The sequence below is a fragment of the Pipra filicauda genome, unplaced genomic scaffold (assembly GCF_003945595.2).
Source record: "Pipra filicauda isolate LSUMZ 115617 unplaced genomic scaffold, ASM394559v2 scaffold666_size289731_pilon, whole genome shotgun sequence".
In the NCBI taxonomy this organism is placed as follows: Eukaryota; Metazoa; Chordata; class Aves; order Passeriformes; family Pipridae; genus Pipra; species Pipra filicauda.
This window is the reverse complement of record NW_024104827.1, coordinates 49709-66955: the sequence shown is the minus strand read 5'-3', so window position 1 is coordinate 66955 and position 17247 is coordinate 49709. Positions and strand designations below refer to the sequence as shown.

Below are 17247 nucleotides of genomic sequence, written 5' to 3'. Positions count from 1 at the left end.
CCCGGGAGGGAGGGCCGGGGGGGGCCGGGCCCCGCGCCCCGCTGACATCACCGTCCCGCCGCCCGCCTTTTAGCGCAAGGTCGGGGTCCCCGCGGGGCAGAGCGCTGGTCCCGCGCCGAGCATCGCCCTCGCTCCGTCCGCAGCCGCTTGTGAGTCCTGCCGCGGGGGGAAGGCGGGGGGGGCGGCGGGGAGGGTTCCCGGAATACGGATGTCAGCCCCCGGCATGGGGGTGCTCCCCTCCGGGTTGGGGACCCTGTACCTGGGATAGGGAAGCCGCTCCCGGGGCTGCCCTCTGCTCCCTGAATTATGGGGATTCTATTCCTGCGGGTGGGACGCAGCTCCCCGGGATGGGGATGCTGCTCCCCGGATTGCACTGCTGCTCCCCGGAGGAAGGTCGGGCTCTCCTGCTCGGGCTGGGGTCGCTGCCGGGGTTCTGTCCTGCTCCTGCCCCTCAGGACCGCGTTCCCATCGGGGCTCCGCTGCTGCGGGTCCACCGGCCTCGGCCCCGCGGGGGCCGGAGGGGCCGTGCGGGGCTCAGGGCAGAGAGAAAGGGGCGAGTTCAACCCCGACGCGTCCGTTTCTGCCCCGTGTCTCGGCAGGGGGCTGGCAGGGCCGGGGGTGACTGCGGGGCACTGCCTCATGGCCGAGGGAGCCGTGGGTCTGTGCGTGAACCCTCTGTGCCAGCTCGGGCCAGGGCACAGAGCGGGACTAGCTGTGGCATCGCTGGAAGTGCCCAGTGGTGCTGGAGTCTGGGCACCGGCTGCCCCTGGGGCTCGTGGGGTACCCCTGCATTGCTGGCAGCAAGCAGGGGCAGCATCCTCTCCTGCTCTGAGCTGTGCCAGATCTCAGCCCATCCCGCAGGAGCCCCGGTGCCTGTGCCCAGTGGTCAGGATGAGCCCACGGGAGGCAGGTCGTGGGTGTGGGACAGAGCACACGGCTCCCTGAGGGCACAGCCCTGGCGCTCAGAGGCTTCATGCCAAGGAGCCATGCAGGGAGGAGTGAGGCCAGCTCTGCCGAGGGCTTGGCTGCCTCTCACGGTGCCTCTCCCTCCTGGCATCTTCCCTGGCACCTCGGGCCCTGCCTGCAGCCAGCTACCTGCCATCACTGCCACAGCATGTCCTTACAAGGGCACGGGCACGGTTCCCACCATTCCTGCCTCACCCATGCTCGTCCCTGGCATCTGGACCTGCCACACCAAGGCTACCCCGTGGGCACCCTGCTCTGCCACGGTGCGGCCACCATGCTGCAACACAGCCCTGCTGTGGTCACCCTGCCACCTGGATCCTGGCATGGCCACTCCAGGGATGTTTGTGCCAACCAAGGGACAGGGATGAGGCTGTTCCCCTGCATAGCCTGAGCCAGGCAGTGAGGACGAGGCACCTCTGCCAGAACAGGAACCATCTGTCTGGGCAGGTTTTGGGAGTCATGGCTGTGAACTGACCTCCAAACACTCCTGGATGGAGCAAGGGAAGAGCCAAGAGAAGGGCATGTCCTTACTGCACCAGTGTGGGTGGTGGATGCCACAGGGGTGCCGCAGGGTCCCTGGGTAGGGGGACAGCATCTCCGCAGCCTGACGGTCTCTGTCGTGCCGCCAGGTCTCCCACCACTGCAGCCATGGCAAACAAAGGCCCAGCCTATGGCATGAGCAGGGATGTGCAGTCCAAGATTGAGAAGAAGTACGATGATGAGCTGGAGGACCGGCTGGTGGAGTGGATCGTGGCGCAGTGCGGGTCCTCCGTGGGTCGCCCCGAGCGGGGCCGCCTGGGCTTCCAGGTCTGGCTGAAGAACGGCATCGTAAGTGGGGTCCCGGGGGGGGATTGGCTGGCGGGGGCTCTGTGGTGTTGCAGCAAGCCCAGACTCTCCCCCGTGGCAGGTGCTCAGCAGGCTGGTGAACAGCCTCTACCCCGACGGCTCCAAGCCCGTCAAGATCCCCGACGCACCGCCCACCATGGTCTTCAAGCAGATGGAGCAGATCGCCCAGTTCCTGAAGGCGGCCGAGGACTACGGTGTGACCAAGACAGACATGTTCCAGACCGTCGACCTCTTTGAAGGTGCAGGAGGGGGGCAGTTGGGGCTGGGGGATCCAGGGCTGCCATGCTGTGCCGTGCCCTTCCTCACATCCCTCCCTCTGTCCCTCGGCAGCCAAGGACATGGCGGCGGTGCAGAGGACGCTGATGGCCCTGGGGAGCCTGGCGATCACCAAGAACGACGGGCACTACCACGGGGACCCCAACTGGTTCATGAAGTAAGTGGGGGAGTGGCAGAGCTGGGTGTGGGGACCCCTTTGCCCTGTGGCTGCCCAGAGCACCCTGGAGCACATGGAGGTGGTACACTGGGGAGGGAGAGGGGCCGGGGCACCCCTGGGGATTGGGGGGGGCTGCTGGTCACCCGGGTGGGTGCGGGTGCCCCACGGCCTCTCCCCGTGCCCCGCAGGAAGGCGCAGGAGCACAAGCGGGAGTTCACCGAGAGCCAGCTGAAGGAGGGCAAGAACATCATCGGGCTACAGATGGGGACCAACAAGGGAGCGTCACAGGCGGGGATGAGCTACGGCCGGCCCCGGCAGATCATCAGCTAGGCACCCCCCCGCCGCCCCCAGCCCTCCCCAGCCGGGACCTCCGTCTCCGCTTCCCCCCGGCCCAGCGCCGCAGCCGCCCGAGCGTCGGCGGCCGCCACCAGCCCCGCACCGATTGGTATTTATTGAGGAGCAAACGCCCCCAAACGCCAGCCAACAACGCCCCAACGCCAGCGGCTGCACGCGCCCCGCAGAGCCCCCCGCCCCGGGGCCGCAGCCCCCGCGCCCAGCCCCGGGCAGCCTCTGCCCCCCTGGCCTCGCACCCCCCGCCAGCCGGTCCTGCCCCTGCCGGCACCCACGGGTGTCCCACGGGCGGGATGGGCACGTGCCCCAGCCCACGGGGTGGCCCCCCCTGCCCGCAGCCCCCCCACGAGCCCCGCGCCACTGCCGCAGAGATCCCTGCGAACGGGGAGAAAGAGAGAATTGGGCCTCGGTTTTGTACTTGGTTTTTGTCGAAATTAAAAGGTTATATTCATCTAGTTGTGGCCTGACGAGGTTTCCTCCCGCCTGGCTGGTGACTCTGGAAAAGCTGAAGCCACCCTCCCTAAAAGGCCATGGCTGCTCCTTCTTCCAGCTCCAAACCTGGGAACACCACAGCTGGGGATCAGGCTTTCCCTGCCCGGCTTGGAAGACTCTGCCCTCTCCCCCCTGAAGCTCAACACCCACCTTTCTCCTCACTCCTTCCAACACTCTGGCCCAGCCCTTGCATCCCCCTGCCTGGAGCAGCTCCCGTTATCCCGGCTCCTGGGAGCAGGGCACGGAGGGCTCACGGCCCCCACAGACCCACACCCCAACACTGGGTCCCCCCAGGCCCCGGTGCTGGGAGGGGATGGGTGACGCATTTTTCCACAGTGAGGAAGCTCTGGGAGAGCAGAGGAGTGACGGATGGGGGAGAGGAGGGTTTTTCAGGCTTTATTTGGAAAGCTACACAAAAGGGCTTTGCTGATTAAAAAACAAACCCCAGCCTTAAAAAAATAAACCACCAAACCCAAAGACATGTGAACAAGCCAACCCTGCTCAGACGAGCCACTGCCAGAGCAACTCATCCTCCCCTCCCTGGCCCAAACCAAGCATTGCTCCCAGCTTTGTCCCTCCTGGATGGGGAGGGAGATCTGGGACAGTGGCCCCAGTGAGCTCTGCTGCCAGAGGGACTCCTGTGCCCACCGTTGCAGGAACAGCCTCATCCTGCCGCCCAAACAGGCCTGTTCCTGCTTCCCCAGCCCCACAGCTGCTCCATGCCCAGGGGAGAGGAGGAACCAGCAGGATCAGAGCACAGGGGACAGGGAGAAGCGCTGGTTGGAGATGAGTAAAGTAGCTCCCTGCTTCTAAACTGGGATAACTGGTGGGTAGAGGCCACTGCCAGCCCAGTGGGCAGGAAACTGCCAGTGCTGTGGGGTCCCTGCCTGGAGAGGCACCTTCCAGGGGCCCTGCCGGGTTTTCCAGGCTCTCTGCAGAAATCAGGGACAAAGGGACATGTCTTGCCTGCACTGCCAGGCTTGGGAGCAGTGGTGTGAAGGGGGTTGGTGTGGAGCTCTGCCACAGCTGCCACGCTCCCAGCAGGAATGGCACAGGGTCCACACACAGCAGGGACCTCTGAGTGCCCTGCAGGACAGGCTCCCTCAGGAAGGGGTTTAAGGCTTGCTTTGTTTTCCAGAGCGAGGGAAGGGGAGCTTCCCTTCCAGTACCAGCACTCTTTTTCCCTTGTTTCTGAGCCACTTCCAACACCACCTTCCACAGAACACAGTGGCAATGGTCCACGCTGGCTCAGGAATGAGTCTGTGCTGCCTGTGCCCAGGAGGGTCGTACCACAGGGGAGGGCCCCAGCCCAGCCCAGCCCCAGCCCAGCCCCAGTCAGCACGGCCGGTGCTCCCTGTCCTCCAGGAGGAGCTCAGCCGGTGCCTCCCGGCCCAGGTATCCTGCTCCGGTGGGAGCTGCCTCGTGGAAGCTCACAGCTCTGCCATTGCTGGGAAGTTCGGGGTGGGTGGGGGTCCAGGACCCCTCCTCCCCATCCCGGGCAGGCTCTGGGTGCTCACACTCCATCTCGGCCTCCTCCACGTCCTTCTCCCGGTACAGCGGCACCGACTCCATCTCCAGGCCGCTCTCCAGGGCTCGGTGCTTCCCGCCCTGCTGGTACCACCTGCAGCTGGGGGAGCTGGAGCAGGCCAGGTCCAGCCCTACGTCGTTCCTCGTCAGGCAAACCTCCAGCATGTAGTAGAAAGTCCAGAACACGGCGAAGCATCCCAAGAGCAGGAGGGTCTACGGAGGGGAAACCCCTTGAGAAACGCCACCCTCGACCCCCCCGAGCCCTGCCCACTGCCCAGCAGAGGGGTCACAGTGTCCCAGGCAGGGTCCTGCTCCTCCAGCCCATCCTGGGGGATACAGGGACCCCCTGGCTCACAGGCAGGCTCACCTTGAGGGTGTTGGCTGTGATGGTGTAGTGCTGCTCCTTGGGGATGTCCAGCCCCGGGGGACAGGGCAGGGAGAAGTTGCTGCTCAGGTACTGCCCACTCATGGCTTCCTCCAGCAGCCTGGGGACAGAAGCACCCTGTGCAGGTCCTGCAGGCAGAGGGGCTCCAGGGAGGGTCCCAAATGCCCACTAAGGGTCTGCAGTGCCTCTTTCAGCAAACAGTGCTGTGTTTGCAGCCCACGGCTGCCCTGTGAGGTGTGAGGGCCCCTGCCATGCACCTTGCAGCAACACGGCTCCACCGAGCAGCACCTGCTCACAGGTATGGGCAACACCCCTCAGCCTCCTGCTCCTGGCTCCCCACCAAGTCAGGACTGTGGTGCCCTACCTGTGCCGTTCCTTCATCTCTGCCGGGGACCAGGAGGAGCCGTACAGGGTCAGCTGCCACTGCTTTAAGGTGCCAGGCCTCAGGCTCTCATCTCCTGGGGAAGAAGCAGGTTGGTCCAGCGGGGAACTCTCCCAAGTGATGAGCTGGCAGCTGCCTGGGACATGGCCCAGAGCTGCCACCACCCCGGGAGTGTCCCCTGGCAGGCAGGACTCACCGATGTCCCTGACGAGCAGCCTGTACGTGCCCTGCGCCCCCTCGCCCCAGCACCGCACCGTGGAGAAGGTCCAGTCAGAGAAGCCATTGGGGTCCCTGCCAAGGGGTGAGGGGAAACGACCCATGAGAGGGTCATGGAGCCTGAGCCACGAGGCTGGCACAGGCCCTGGGGTCCTGCCCTCCCCAGCCTGACCCCTCGGTGCTTACGAGTCCATGCTCCGGGTGGTCCCGATCAGGGACATCATCCCACTGGGGCAGAAGAGCCTGATCTCCAGGTTGCCACGGCGGGGGTGGGTTATGGTGACAGTGACTGCCACATGCTCCAGGGTCCTCATGCCAGACAGCTCCAGGTCGGCGGTGGTGACTGGGAGAGGGTGACAGGGTTTGCTGAGGCTGGTGGCCAACATGGAGTCCCCACTCCCAGCCAGCCTCATTTAACAGGACCTGTGTGGGATTGGGAGGAGAGACTAGGTGTCCAGGCTCCCTGATCCCATTTCAAACCACCCCCAGTCCCACGGATCCTCACAGCCCCAGAGCTGCCAACCACAGCCCAGGGAGCATGGCATGCTCCAGAGTGAGCTGTGGCTGTGGCAGGGCCTGCTCCTGGCAGGTGGGTGCTCCCTGGGTGCACCTCTGCCAGCAATACAGCTGGGACAGTGAGAGGTGCAGGGCCAGGCTCCCAGGACCAGCATCTCCAGTGAGGCATGGAGGGGGAATGTGCTCAGCCTCAGGGCAAGGAGCTGTGCCCAGCAGAGCCAGGAGCTGCAGGGGGGCCGGGAAGGGCTTGGGCTGATCTCTCCTTCCCACTGGTAGCACCCTGAGCAGAGCCTTGTTGATGTGGACAGGGCTGGCCAAGTCGGGAGCTGGAGCATTACCTAAAATGGTCAAAGGCAGTGGAGCGGGTCTGGCTGCTGCCCAGCCCTGTCTGGCTCCCCAAACACATCAGTCCATGGGATGGGGTTATGGGGAGGGGACGGCAGCAACAGGCAGATCCCCTGGGGAAGGGCAGCGGAAAGAGAAGAAAAAGCCCAGGCAGCCCAGCACTTAACCCCTTCGTGGCCTCACACAGCCCAGGGCTGCTCCTGCCCCGCTGGATCCTGGCCTGGGTGTGTGCAGCACGTGCTCTCCATGGCACACCTGCTCTTACCATTCCAGGCGACCTCCAGCTCCCGTGGGAGCAGGGGGATGCTCCTGCCCTCCTTCAGCACAGGGCTCACGTACGAGGCGAGGTATGGGACAGACTCCCAGATCTGCCAGGGGGAAGGGGAGAGGATTCAGCATGAATTGCACCCTCCCTGCACATCCATCCCTCAGTCTCCTGGGGCTCTCACAAGCTGCTCCTGGATGTGGGCCCAGGCCAAGGGGCCTCTCCCAATGCTGTTTTGGGGCACACAGACCTGGGCAGTACACACTGGGTGGTGTGAGCACTCTGGGGATGGAAGCAGTGCCCACACACCCAGGAGAGCTGGAGGGGGGTGAGTAAGACTTGGGACTCCCCAGCTCTGGGTCTGTCCCCACCATCACCCGAGTGGCTTTGAGTGGTTACTCGAGGCCATCCCATTCCAGCTCTGGACACAGTGGGGCAGGAAGGGGGAGCAGCGTGGAAGTCCTTGTGGCACTGGGGGCACGGCTGGCAGTGGCAGTGACCCAGCACAGCTGCTCAGCACTCCACACACGAGCTGGGACCAAGTGCCAAAGGGACGTGCCCGGGTCTCCGTGCGAGCGGAGGAGGAAGAGACGGGGATGCCGCTGCTGCTCCGACCACAGCACTCCCTGGAGCTGCCAGCTGAGAACACCCTGCTTCTCAGGGCAGGACACCCTCCCTGCAGCCACTGTGGAGGGAGGGAGGAAGATGCTGGGGCTGCTGACAAAAGTCCCCCCACTGTGAATCAGAGCTGTGGGCTCCCGGCAGCACAGCTCTCACCATGGCTATATATAGTGCTGGAGAGCAGCAGCCCGGGGCAGCTCTCAGGCACTGCCAAAAGCCTCATGACTTCATACCAAAAGCAGCCTCAGAGCCAGGGCCAGCAGGATGGTGGCCAAAGCACTGGCCCTGAACGGCAGCAGTGTCACCCCACGGCGTTGCCAGGACAGGATGTGTCCCAGCCACTGGGCTGGGCTGCTCTACCTGCCCAGAGGGCAGGTCTGGGAAGGAGGGAATTACCTTGGCAGCGTTGACCAGCCTCCAGGCGTTCAGCAGGCCAAAGCCATGCTGATGGCTGTGGCTGAAGCCTGCCTGGTTCGTGTCCCACTTAGCGTGACGGTCCTCGTACTGCAAAGAAACACGGGGTGCTCTGGTTACCTTGGGGGACTGTCAGCCCTGAAACCCAAAGGGAACCAGGCCTGAAGGGAAAGAGGCTCAGACACATCCCACAGTGGCAGGGAAGCAAACCCACATGGCCTTATTAGAAAGAAACAGGTTGTCCTTTGTTTGAAACAAATCCCAGGACAAACTGGCTTCCCAGCACCTCAGAAAGGAAATAGAGCAGCACGAAAGGGCACAAATGCCTCTGCTCTGAAACATCCCAGCTGCTCCCTGCTGCCCAAGCCACAGCCTGTGGGATGGCAGAAGCCTTGGAGAGAAGGAACTGAGCCCTTTAAATCAATAGGAGCTGGGGCAGGACAGATCTGAGTCCCATCACTTAGTGGGCTGTAGTGCTCCGGCAACACTGGCTTGGAGTTATGGAAAACACTGCCCCATGCCAAGGTGAGCCCAGCATCAGCTGGACACGGACTCCTGCTCCCCAGTGGGGTGTGGAAGAAGCCCCATCCCTAAACCAAACTGGGCAGCTCCAGCCAGTTCCCACTCCTGCTCTGGGCAGCAAAGCTGTGCGGGAGCTGAGGCCAAAGGAAGGGCTGGGTTTGCTGCCCAGCTCCCTGTTGTGGCTGTTTCCAGGAGCCCGGCTCTCTGGAGAGCCAGGAAAGCCCAGGAAAGGCCAGAGCTCCTTGCTTTCCCACTGCATGGACCATGGGATGACATTGCAGACATAACAGCCCTGGGGCTAGGCCAGCCCATCACACACACCTGATCCCAGGGCCTGAGCTCCTGGAACCTACTGAGCCCCTGGAAGACCCCTACGCTGGCAGATGGAGGCATTCCTGCAGCAAATACCCCATTTATTATCATGACAGAGGAAAATGCCTCAGCCACATTCCTGGAAGGAACGAGGGGTGAGGGGAAAACACAATCCCCTCACTGGGAGCCAGACGAGAGAGAGATTTATGGAGGGGCCGCAGACGTAAACACGGATACAGCAGGGCCTTGGCCTTCCTGCAGCATCCCTGAGGGGCAGAGGAGGGAGGGAAGGGGTGGGGAGGGAGGGCTCCTCACCTTGGTGGCAGTGAAGACGATGATGTGCTGCACGTCCCGCCAGGTGAGGCAGGGCCGCACCTGCAGCATCAGCGCGATCATCCCGGCTGCCAGCGGGGCAGCCGCCGACGTGCCCGTGTGACCCTCCGTGCAGCCCGTGCCCTTCTGCAAATCCCAGTCCGTTGTCACCTGCAGAGGAAGAGGAGAGGTGCCTCTATCAGGCCACTTTGCCCTGCTGGGGTGGCTGGGACAGGTACTGGAGTACTGGAGCACACGGCCCCGGCCCTGAGCTGTGTCCTCGCCCCTGCTCAGCCTGTGTCACAGCTGTCCCTGCTCACAGCCAGCCAGCAAAGGTCCTGGGAGCCCCTCACTGCAGGGGCAGTGATGCCAGCTGGGAAGCAATGAATGGGGACAGTTCCCTTTGGAGAGAGAGAGGAATTGGGTCTAACTAAGCATCTTTGTGGGAAACTCCTGGCAGACACAGTTTGGGACCTTCCTTATGCTCACTGTTGACTGCATTGTCACTCCAACACAACCAGGCTGCAGAGGGGCCACATGGAGTGCAGAGCACACGGAGCCTAAAAAGAGGCATTGGGAGGTTCCCAAATTATGCCACCTCACTGCAAACCAACTGCATCCACCTCCAAGTGCTCCCTGTGGGGATAAAGCCCAAAACCTGGAGGGTGAAAGGCTCCAGCTCGTGCTGGGACTCTGTGTGTCCCACACAGAACACCCCAAGAGCACAAACTTTCAGTGGGAAGCACAGAGAGTGCCAGAAGCTGTATTAAATTCTTCCCATTAAGGAAACCACACAAAGTTTATGGTCTGGTAAAAGAAAAAAAAAGGGAGCAGATGGCTGCAGAGATGTTAACTCTGACACCACTGCAGCGAGTTCCAGGCTGTTCAAAGCTGACTGCACTCCTGAAAAAGGGGGTGTTTGGGTTTGTGCATGGCACAGGATCACGGTACTGGATGTCTCTGTGGCACATGCCGTTCCTAAGCCACGTGTGGATCTTGTCCTGGCTCCCCCATGGAATGCCAGCTCCTGTGTTAGTGTCCCACAAGGCCAGTATTCGAACTAAACGTGCATTTGAGACCTTCAAAGCACTCACACCAGGCTTGGGAAAGCCAGTCATCAGCCCACAAGCCTGGAACTCCTGATGGAATGCAGCAGAGCCCTCACTGGGTTGCTGTTCCCTTTTTTCCTAATGTCAGTACTTTCCAAACCAGTCTGGGACAACTTAAGCTATTTCTGAAAGGAAAAATCATCTCAATTCTGGGTTTTACTTTCCCTGTGGCAGCTCGTGCTGTGCTCTGGCTGGGCATGGATCCCTGCCCTGGCTCTGGGCTGCAGGAGGAGCTTGGTGAGTCCCAACCAGGTGGCTGAGGATCCCAGACTCTCCCTGTTCCCCTGGTTTACCCAGCACGCAGGGAAGCCTGTTTGACAAGCCTGGATTCACCTCCTCTGTGGCAAGCACAGAGCCACAGCAGCAAGTCCCTACTCCCAAGAGCACACCAGCAGACCCCCTGAGACCCCCAAGCACACACTGAGGTGCTGATCTCCACTTGGCTGCCTCATCAGCTTTGCCAGGGAAGTACTTTTGGGAAATACCTGTCCTGACAGGAGATCCTCCAAGCCAGGGACAACACAACCCCAAACATCAGGCCTGGGAGCCAGCAACATTTCTCCCCAGCTGCCCCAAGGTGGGTGGGCTCTGTAGATCCTGCTGGCACCACAGGACAGGAAGGGGTCACACTATGGGGTGGGGGCAGCCTGACAGCCCCCCACAGGCACCAGCGTCAAGGGAGGGAAGGGCTGGGTCAGGCCTGTGGTGGGGAAAACAGCCCTGACTGCTTGGCTCAGGCAAAAAGGACATTTTGTTGACAAGAAGTCATTTTTTGGCAAAAGAAGGAAAAGCTGATAAAAATATTCTGAAAAATTCAGCAGGGAGAGGCCCACGTGCCAGAGCAGAGCAGGAGCTGTGGTCAAGCGGCTTAAAGAGCCCGACGCTGCTCCCTGCACTCCCTGCTCCCACAGCCCTTTGGAGCAGGAGCCAGGGAGGGTGGCTGGGCAGGTGTGGGGCAGCTCCCACAGAGCTGAGAAACAGGAACCTCCCTCTGAGAGCACTCTCTATGCAGGACCCGGACAAAAGGCACCTCTGCTCCCTGGCTCACGGAGGAATCGTGTGGCGATCGGGAGGGACAGAGCGTCGTCCTGGCTGTTCCAGGTGTGTGCAGGAGGACACAGCTGCCTTGTGTGGGTACTCACAATGCTCCTCATCATCTTGTCCCCACCACTGAAGGTCACGGCCAGCATGGAGGCACATTCCTCGGCATAGAACGGCATGGAGCCCGTCTCATCCACTGCTCCTGGGAAAACGGGAAAGGCATGGATTGCATGAAACCTGTTTTGCTTCAACTGCTGAAATTCAAGGTGACAATGCCCTGAGAGCCTCTCCTGCCAGCTGTGCTCTTCCAGGGGCTGGGAGCTGGGCAGGGAAATTAGAACCAAGCCTGTATTTTTTCCCGCCTGGAAGATCTACAGGAAAGGCAGCAACAATAAATAACCTTTCACTGTGCTCAGTGTCACACAGATCTACCCCTACTGCAGCTTCTGCCCTCGAGAACCTGGATTACACGTTTCTCCTCTAGCACGAGTGATGGGAATGCTGCATGTCAGGTCATTCCCTGAACAAGGCAGTATGTCACAGCCCCAGGAGGGAGGCCTGGACACAGGCAGGAATTCCCCTGGCCTCCTCTTTCTCTGTGGGTCAAAAGCAAACTGCAGGCTTGAGGGCTGAAGCCCTACACACTGCCATGCTCACTCCCAGACCCTTTCCCACAGATTCCCACTACCCAGCCATCTCCCAGCCGGGCAGGCTGTGTGTTTTTGGGATGATCTCGCTGTTGCACGCTGGGAAGGAAGGAGCCAGAAGACGCAGGCACTCACCTATGGTGACAGTGTAGATGGAGTTGGCGTATCCATCGTAGTTGCAGTTGTCACTGTGCTGGCCACCGTTCCCACTGGCCACCACGAAGATGCTCCCGAAGCCGCGGCGGCCGGCAATGACCCCGTGCTGCAGGGCAGCCTGGGACAGGGAACCGTGCTCAGGCCAGGGGGGCTCTTCCCGTGCCCTCCCCTGCTGATCCCAGTGGTTCCTGCCAGCAGCCACGTGTGGCTCTGAGCCAGGGGGATCAGAGGCCCTTCTGAGAGGGCCCAGCCCCACAGACACTGCTGAGAAACACAGCACTGCCAGCCCCACCTGGAATTGCACTTCCAGCCTGATGCCTCACCCAGACATCCTTCCCACCCAGGGAAAGGACATATCTGATGGACCAGCAGGAACCCAATCCCACTGGAATTGAACCCCCCTGCTCTCCCTCCCTCTGGCAGATGAAGGTACATTCTGCCCTCCCAGCTCTGCTGTGGCACACAGAGCTCTGCCCATGCTCTGTGTCCCAGAGCTTGTTCCAGCTGTCTCTGCATGCAGGAAGAGAATACATTAACTTGCAGAACTGGAAACCATTTGTTATGGTGAATGGGCAGCTCAGTTGTCAGGGCTGCTCCAAACAGCGCAGTAAACTGCTGAATTGTGGTTGGAAAAGCACAGCAGAAGAGCAATGGAGCAGAACCACACCCCAGTGCTGGTTTTGGGACCCCCTCAGTGACCCCTCACTGTGGCACAGGTAGACCAGCCACATTTTGCAGCACAGCAGCTGTGAGAGAGCCTCAATCGCCTGGGAAGGAGCAGCCTCAGCTCTGACTCTTCCTCCCACTGCAATCCCATTCCCCTTTCCTGTTCCCAGCATCCAAAGGCATGCTCCCTGCCTCGAGAACCACCCTCAGCACTGGGAATGCTCAGTGTCCTGAGCAGAGAGCATCCTGTGGGTTGCAAAAGTTGTCAGAATAATACCACAGGTTGCGAAAGAGCATTTTCCTGCTGGGACCAGCCTCTCCTTAGAAAGCTCATCCCACACTGCCTGAACGCCACTGCGTCACCTCTCCCGACCACACAGAGACAGGTGACACCTCTGCTGGCAGCCATGGACACAAACAGACGTGCACAGTGTCACAGCAACGTCCCTGCACGCCTGTCCAGGCAAGCAAGAAACCACAAGCCCTGGAGGGCCCTCCCAGGGCCACCTGTGCTGCTGGGGCTGCTTTTTACCTTTCCCAGTTGATGGGGGCCATCCACGGTTTTCCCATCGTCATCGGGACCCCAGCTGGAAAGAGAGACACTGTGAAGTGACAGCCCCAGGAGTCACTCCTCCTGCCACTACAGCGAGCTACGGGCAGCCAGCAGCTGCTCCAGCAGCACGACTGGGATCGGGGAGCACTGTCCTTTCCCAGCCATCAGGATGGCCCCTCGCTGCTGCGAGATCGCTGTCGTGTTTGCACTGTGCCCCTGGGTCAGATTCCAGTGGACAAAATGTTTGATTTCTATTTAACAACACATTCCAGTCCCCGTCACACGGCTCAGCCGGGGCTGCCTGACCACAGTGGGGGGCACAGTGTCCCCTCCAGCTCAGACAGCCCAGGGGACATGCTGCAGCAGCACACAGAAGGAGATCTCACAACTGCAGCCGCTGTGCAGAGCCCAGGGCAGCTCTCCAGGAAGAGGATTTTGGTGCTCTCTGGAGCCACGGGAGGATGGGAGCTGGTGTGAACACTCAGCCATGAGCTGTGACCCTGTCCCCAGGCAGATCAGGGCCCACATGGGTCTGCTGGGTGCCAGCTCAGGGTGTCCTTGGGGCTCACCTGCAGCTGTAGATGTCGTTGATCTGATAGTGCTTGTTGAAGGCGATGGCCTCCATGCTGTCCGTGAGGGGCCCATCCAGCACTCGGATGCCTGCGGGACAAAGGACAAGGAACGTGACCCATGTGGGTCAGTGAGCTGTATGAACTGCAAACAAACTCCTGGCTCAAGGCTGCCCCTGCAAGGCTGGTCCAGCTTTGGAGGGCTGAGGCCTGAAGCAGCGCTGGGTAAACCCTCCCTGCTCCCTGTGCTGGGGTTATGTGATGAGCTCATCTCTGCTTCTGCCAGCTGGGAGCCTCTGCCGGCTGGAACTCTGGGACCCTGCTGTGCCACCATCAGGGTGAGTGCTCAGGGAGGGAGGGAGCCCAGGGCAGGGGTGCAGAGTTCCCTACAGTGCCCCTGGGAGAGCCCTGACCCCCAGCACCCCGCTGTCCCCTCAGGGATGATGGTGTGACCAGGTATGGACAGAACCACATCCCAGCATCACTGTCCCTGCCCTGCCAGGGACACACCCTGCCTGGCACACAGACCTCCCCTTTCTCTACAAAGGAGCACAGGAGTTTGGAGACAGCCAAGGGCACACACACATTCCCTGGCCCTGCAGAGGAGATGCAGCACTGGCCCTTCACCCCATCCATCCCCACGAGGCAGAGTCGAGACCAGGGGCTGGGGGAGGTGGGGGGCTGGCCAAGATTGGCTTCCCCGGGGCCTCCAGACACAGCCTGCAGCCCGCACCGCAGCAGGCACGTTGTGGCATGACTGCCTGGCCCAGCCTGCATGGTACGGCTGCTCTGCCAAAAGCTCTGCAGATGGGCAGGCCGGGAGCACTCCAGAACACTGGAAAAGCTGCCACACCCACACCTATCCTGCTCTGCCGGGAGCCGTATCCTCTGGAGAGGAGCTCAGGCAGGCACCGGGCCCTCCCTGCGACAGCCCCAACCAGCCTGAGCAAGGCACCGCTGACTCAGAGCTGTCCCAGCCCACGGAGCCGTGTCCAGCCCCACGGAGCTGGAGGTGAGACGTGCCGGGCACCTCGGGGTGCCGCAGCCTGCAGGTACCTGCGATGCGGCTCCCGTAGGCAACTCCCACCGTGCAGAAGCTGTTGTTTGGCACAGCCGCGATCTCCCCGGCGCAGCGGGTGCCGTGGTGGTTCCCGTTCTCCTCGTCGGGGTGAGGCATAGGGTCGGGGTCATTGGAATTCAAGTCATAGCTGCCTTCTGGGCTCTGAAAACAGACCCACGGTCACGACTCGGGGCTCTCTCTCTCCTCAGTTTGGGAAAAGCAGGAGTTAAGAGCACGCTACAAGGGCTGAAACACAGCCTGGGAGTCACCAGAACTTCCAGGCTGCTTCTACACGGGGCTGCAGCTCAACACTGCTATCTGCTGCCGTGGGGAAGGGACCAACCGAGGCAGCTTCAGCCACTGCTGCAGGGCAGAGGGAGACCAGCTGCAGCGTAGCACAAAGGCAGGTAACCCTGAAACCTGGGTGCAAAATCTCCCAGGAAAGGTCTGCCGCTGGCAATTCCCGCCCTGGCTGAGCCCAGGGTCTCACATGCTCATGTCACACTGCCCAGCCTCCAGCCTGCCCTTTGGCCTCCCAGCTCGGAGCAGGACTCACGTAGTTTGGCTGTATGTCCTTGATGGTGTGCTCCACACCGTCGTCCACCACCACCACCGTCACGCCGCGCCCCGTCACGTTCCGCTCCCACACGCCCGTGACGTTGATGTCCTTCCCGGGGCTCTTGCGGTTGTTCTAAGCGCCAGAAAGGACAGTGAGGGGACAGGGTCAGTGGTGAGGGGTGCACTGGTTATGTGTGGGGCCAGGGCCATCATGGGAAGGAGTCACGGGACACCCGGGGAGATTGTTTGAGGTGGACAGTGAGGAACACTCGCTCAAGCCACGAAGAGGAGTGCACAGTGTGCTCCGGCCAAACCTCTCTGCCCGCCCCAGTGCCATGAGTGCACAACCAGCCACGGCAGCTGCCTCCTCCTGCTATCAGGGCGAGCACACAACAGGCAAGGTGAGCTCTCACTGTGCTCCCTCCTCGCCAGAGAACAGAAAGAGGCTGTTTTGCCTCCCGTGTGACAGCTCACTCGTGGCCACACAAACAGCCTGAGCCTGCGAGCACAGCAGGAGCCGGAAAACCACTCACCAGATGCCACTGCTGGGGGTATTTGGGATCGTTAAAGTGCAGGCTGCGCTTGGAGCGCTTCAGAAGCTTCTGTTCCGAGTGCCACCGCACGCTGTCGTGCTGTGCAAACAAAGTGTCCACCGACCTCCTTATTGCCTCAGGCTCACTCCCCGTGCGGCCGTCGGGCTGGTAGGCGAGGAGGTAATGGCCCTTGAGCTCCCCGACACGGCCCATGTTCACCAGCCCCGCAGTCCGGGCCAGCTCCTCTGCCCGCTGCTCCAGCTCCTCCTCGGGCGCATCCAGGCTGACGGCCCACGTCAGCTTGCCGTGGTGGCCCTCAGTGTCCGGAGAGCACTGCCCGCCGCAGGCTGCTCCGGCTGGCGAGGCGAGGGGGATCCAGGCGGCGCTCAGCCAAAGGCACGTGTGGATGCAGAGCGTGGCCTCCATCCCTGCGCTCCATAGCGGCACTCCCTGCCTCCAATGCGGCATCAGACAGGCGGGCTGGAACGGCACAAACGAGACTGGTGAGAGTGTCCTTGGACGAGGAATGGGGAGGCCGCACCTGAAGGTCCCGCAGAGCCCCACGCTCCTGGAAGGCAACACCAGCACACCTGGGCTTGCCATCAACCCCGTCCAGGGGAACTCCAGCCGAGGCGGCTCCTTCCCAGCGGTGCAGCACAGGAGGCGCACCCAGGCTGGGCAGGGATCGATCCCAACCCTGCCCTGCCCGCCGGGGGTGCAGCCCCGGGCTGGCAGAAGGAGACACTTCCTCCTCTCGCCGTGGCACCGCAGGAAACTGCCACGAAACTCCCGAAGCGCAGATCCCCAGGAACAACCACCACGGGCAATGCCACGCTCCGTGGGCAGCCCAGAGCCGGTTCCTCTTCTGCGGGGGCACCGCCGAACTCCGCGGGGGAGGACGAACCTGCTCCGCGGCCGGAGGAACCTGCTTTCACCCGGCACGGGGGGAAATCACCGCCGAGCCCTGGCCGAACCCCCGTTCCACGAACCACGGCAGCGCACGGAGGGGGAAACACCTCCGGAGATCCCGCACCCATGGAAGCGTCCGGAGCTCGGCACCCCCTGGCCCTCGGTCCTGCCCCGAGCCTCTGGTACAACTCGCCCCGTGCTGGACACCGATGTCCAGCTCTCCCTCCCTAGAGGAAGGGCTTTCCGTGACCCCGCAGGAGCGGCACCTGCGCGCCCCGCAGCTCCGGCGGGGACACGGCGGAGGTCACGCAGGGGCAGCGCATCCCCGCCGCTCCCACCCTCCATCCCCCCGCGGGGAGCCGCGCCGGGACCCCCCGTCCCTCGGCCCCGCCGTGCCCCGCGGTGCCCCCGGGCTCTCACCGGGCATGAGCCGCCGCCGCCGGAACCCCCGGAGCCGCTGACAGCGGCGTCACATCCGCCGGGGCGCGGGCAGGAAGGGGCGGCGCGGCGGGGCCGCGGGTCGAGCGCTCCGCCCGGTGCC

General features: G+C 62.4%; 2 protein-coding genes across 3 annotated transcripts; one reads left to right on the top strand and one right to left on the bottom strand.

Moving 5' to 3' along the window:
• Positions 1–87: 87 nt before the first annotated feature.
• On the top strand, positions 88–3051 carry TAGLN (transgelin). The gene is made up of 5 exons (XM_027739271.2): positions 88–149; positions 1596–1794; positions 1874–2051; positions 2143–2245; positions 2434–3051. The coding sequence occupies exons 2-5, from the start codon at positions 1615–1617 to the stop codon at positions 2573–2575; spliced, it is 603 nt and encodes a 200-aa protein (XP_027595072.1). The 5' UTR covers positions 88–149; positions 1596–1614; the 3' UTR covers positions 2576–3051.
• Positions 3052–3451: 400 nt separating this feature from the next.
• PCSK7 (proprotein convertase subtilisin/kexin type 7) lies at positions 3452–17163 on the bottom strand. Of its 2 annotated transcripts, XM_027739269.2 has the most exons (16): positions 17127–17163; positions 15798–16277; positions 15263–15397; positions 14703–14868; positions 13647–13737; positions 13057–13111; positions 11838–11976; positions 11157–11257; positions 8909–9076; positions 7742–7849; positions 6725–6827; positions 5785–5941; positions 5579–5673; positions 5365–5458; positions 4983–5100; positions 3452–4828 (listed from the first exon to the last, which is right to left on the bottom strand). In XM_027739269.2, the coding sequence occupies exons 2-16, from the start codon at positions 16263–16265 to the stop codon at positions 4424–4426; spliced, it is 2403 nt and encodes an 800-aa protein (XP_027595070.1). In that variant the 5' UTR covers positions 16266–16277; positions 17127–17163; the 3' UTR covers positions 3452–4423. The 2 variants fall into 2 exon arrangements, with proteins under 2 accessions (XP_027595070.1, XP_039244493.1); XM_039388559.1 differs by lacking the exon at positions 17127–17163 and having other exon boundaries at positions 15798–16734.
• Between the last annotated feature and the right edge of the window lie 84 nt (positions 17164–17247).

Coding starts and splice junctions, on each gene's coding strand:
- TAGLN (XM_027739271.2), top strand. CDS start 1,615: ATGGCAAACAAAGGCCCAGCCTATGGCATGAGCAGGGATGTGCAGTCC. Junction 2,052..2,142: donor GACCGTCGACCTCTTTGAAG/GTGCAGGAGGGG, acceptor GTCCCTCGGCAG/CCAAGGACATGGCGGCGGTG. Junction 2,246..2,433: donor GACCCCAACTGGTTCATGAA/GTAAGTGGGGGA, acceptor CGTGCCCCGCAG/GAAGGCGCAGGAGCACAAGC.
- PCSK7 (XM_039388559.1), bottom strand. CDS start 16,400: ATGGCAAGCCCAGGTGTGCTGGTGTTGCCTTCCAGGAGCGTGGGGCTC. Junction 5,942..6,724: donor GCTGGAGGTCGCCTGGAATG/GTAAGAGCAGGT, acceptor ACCCTCTCCCAG/TCACCACCGCCGACCTGGAG. Junction 5,674..5,784: donor ACCACCCGGAGCATGGACTC/GTAAGCACCGAG, acceptor ACCCCTTGGCAG/GGACCCCAATGGCTTCTCTG.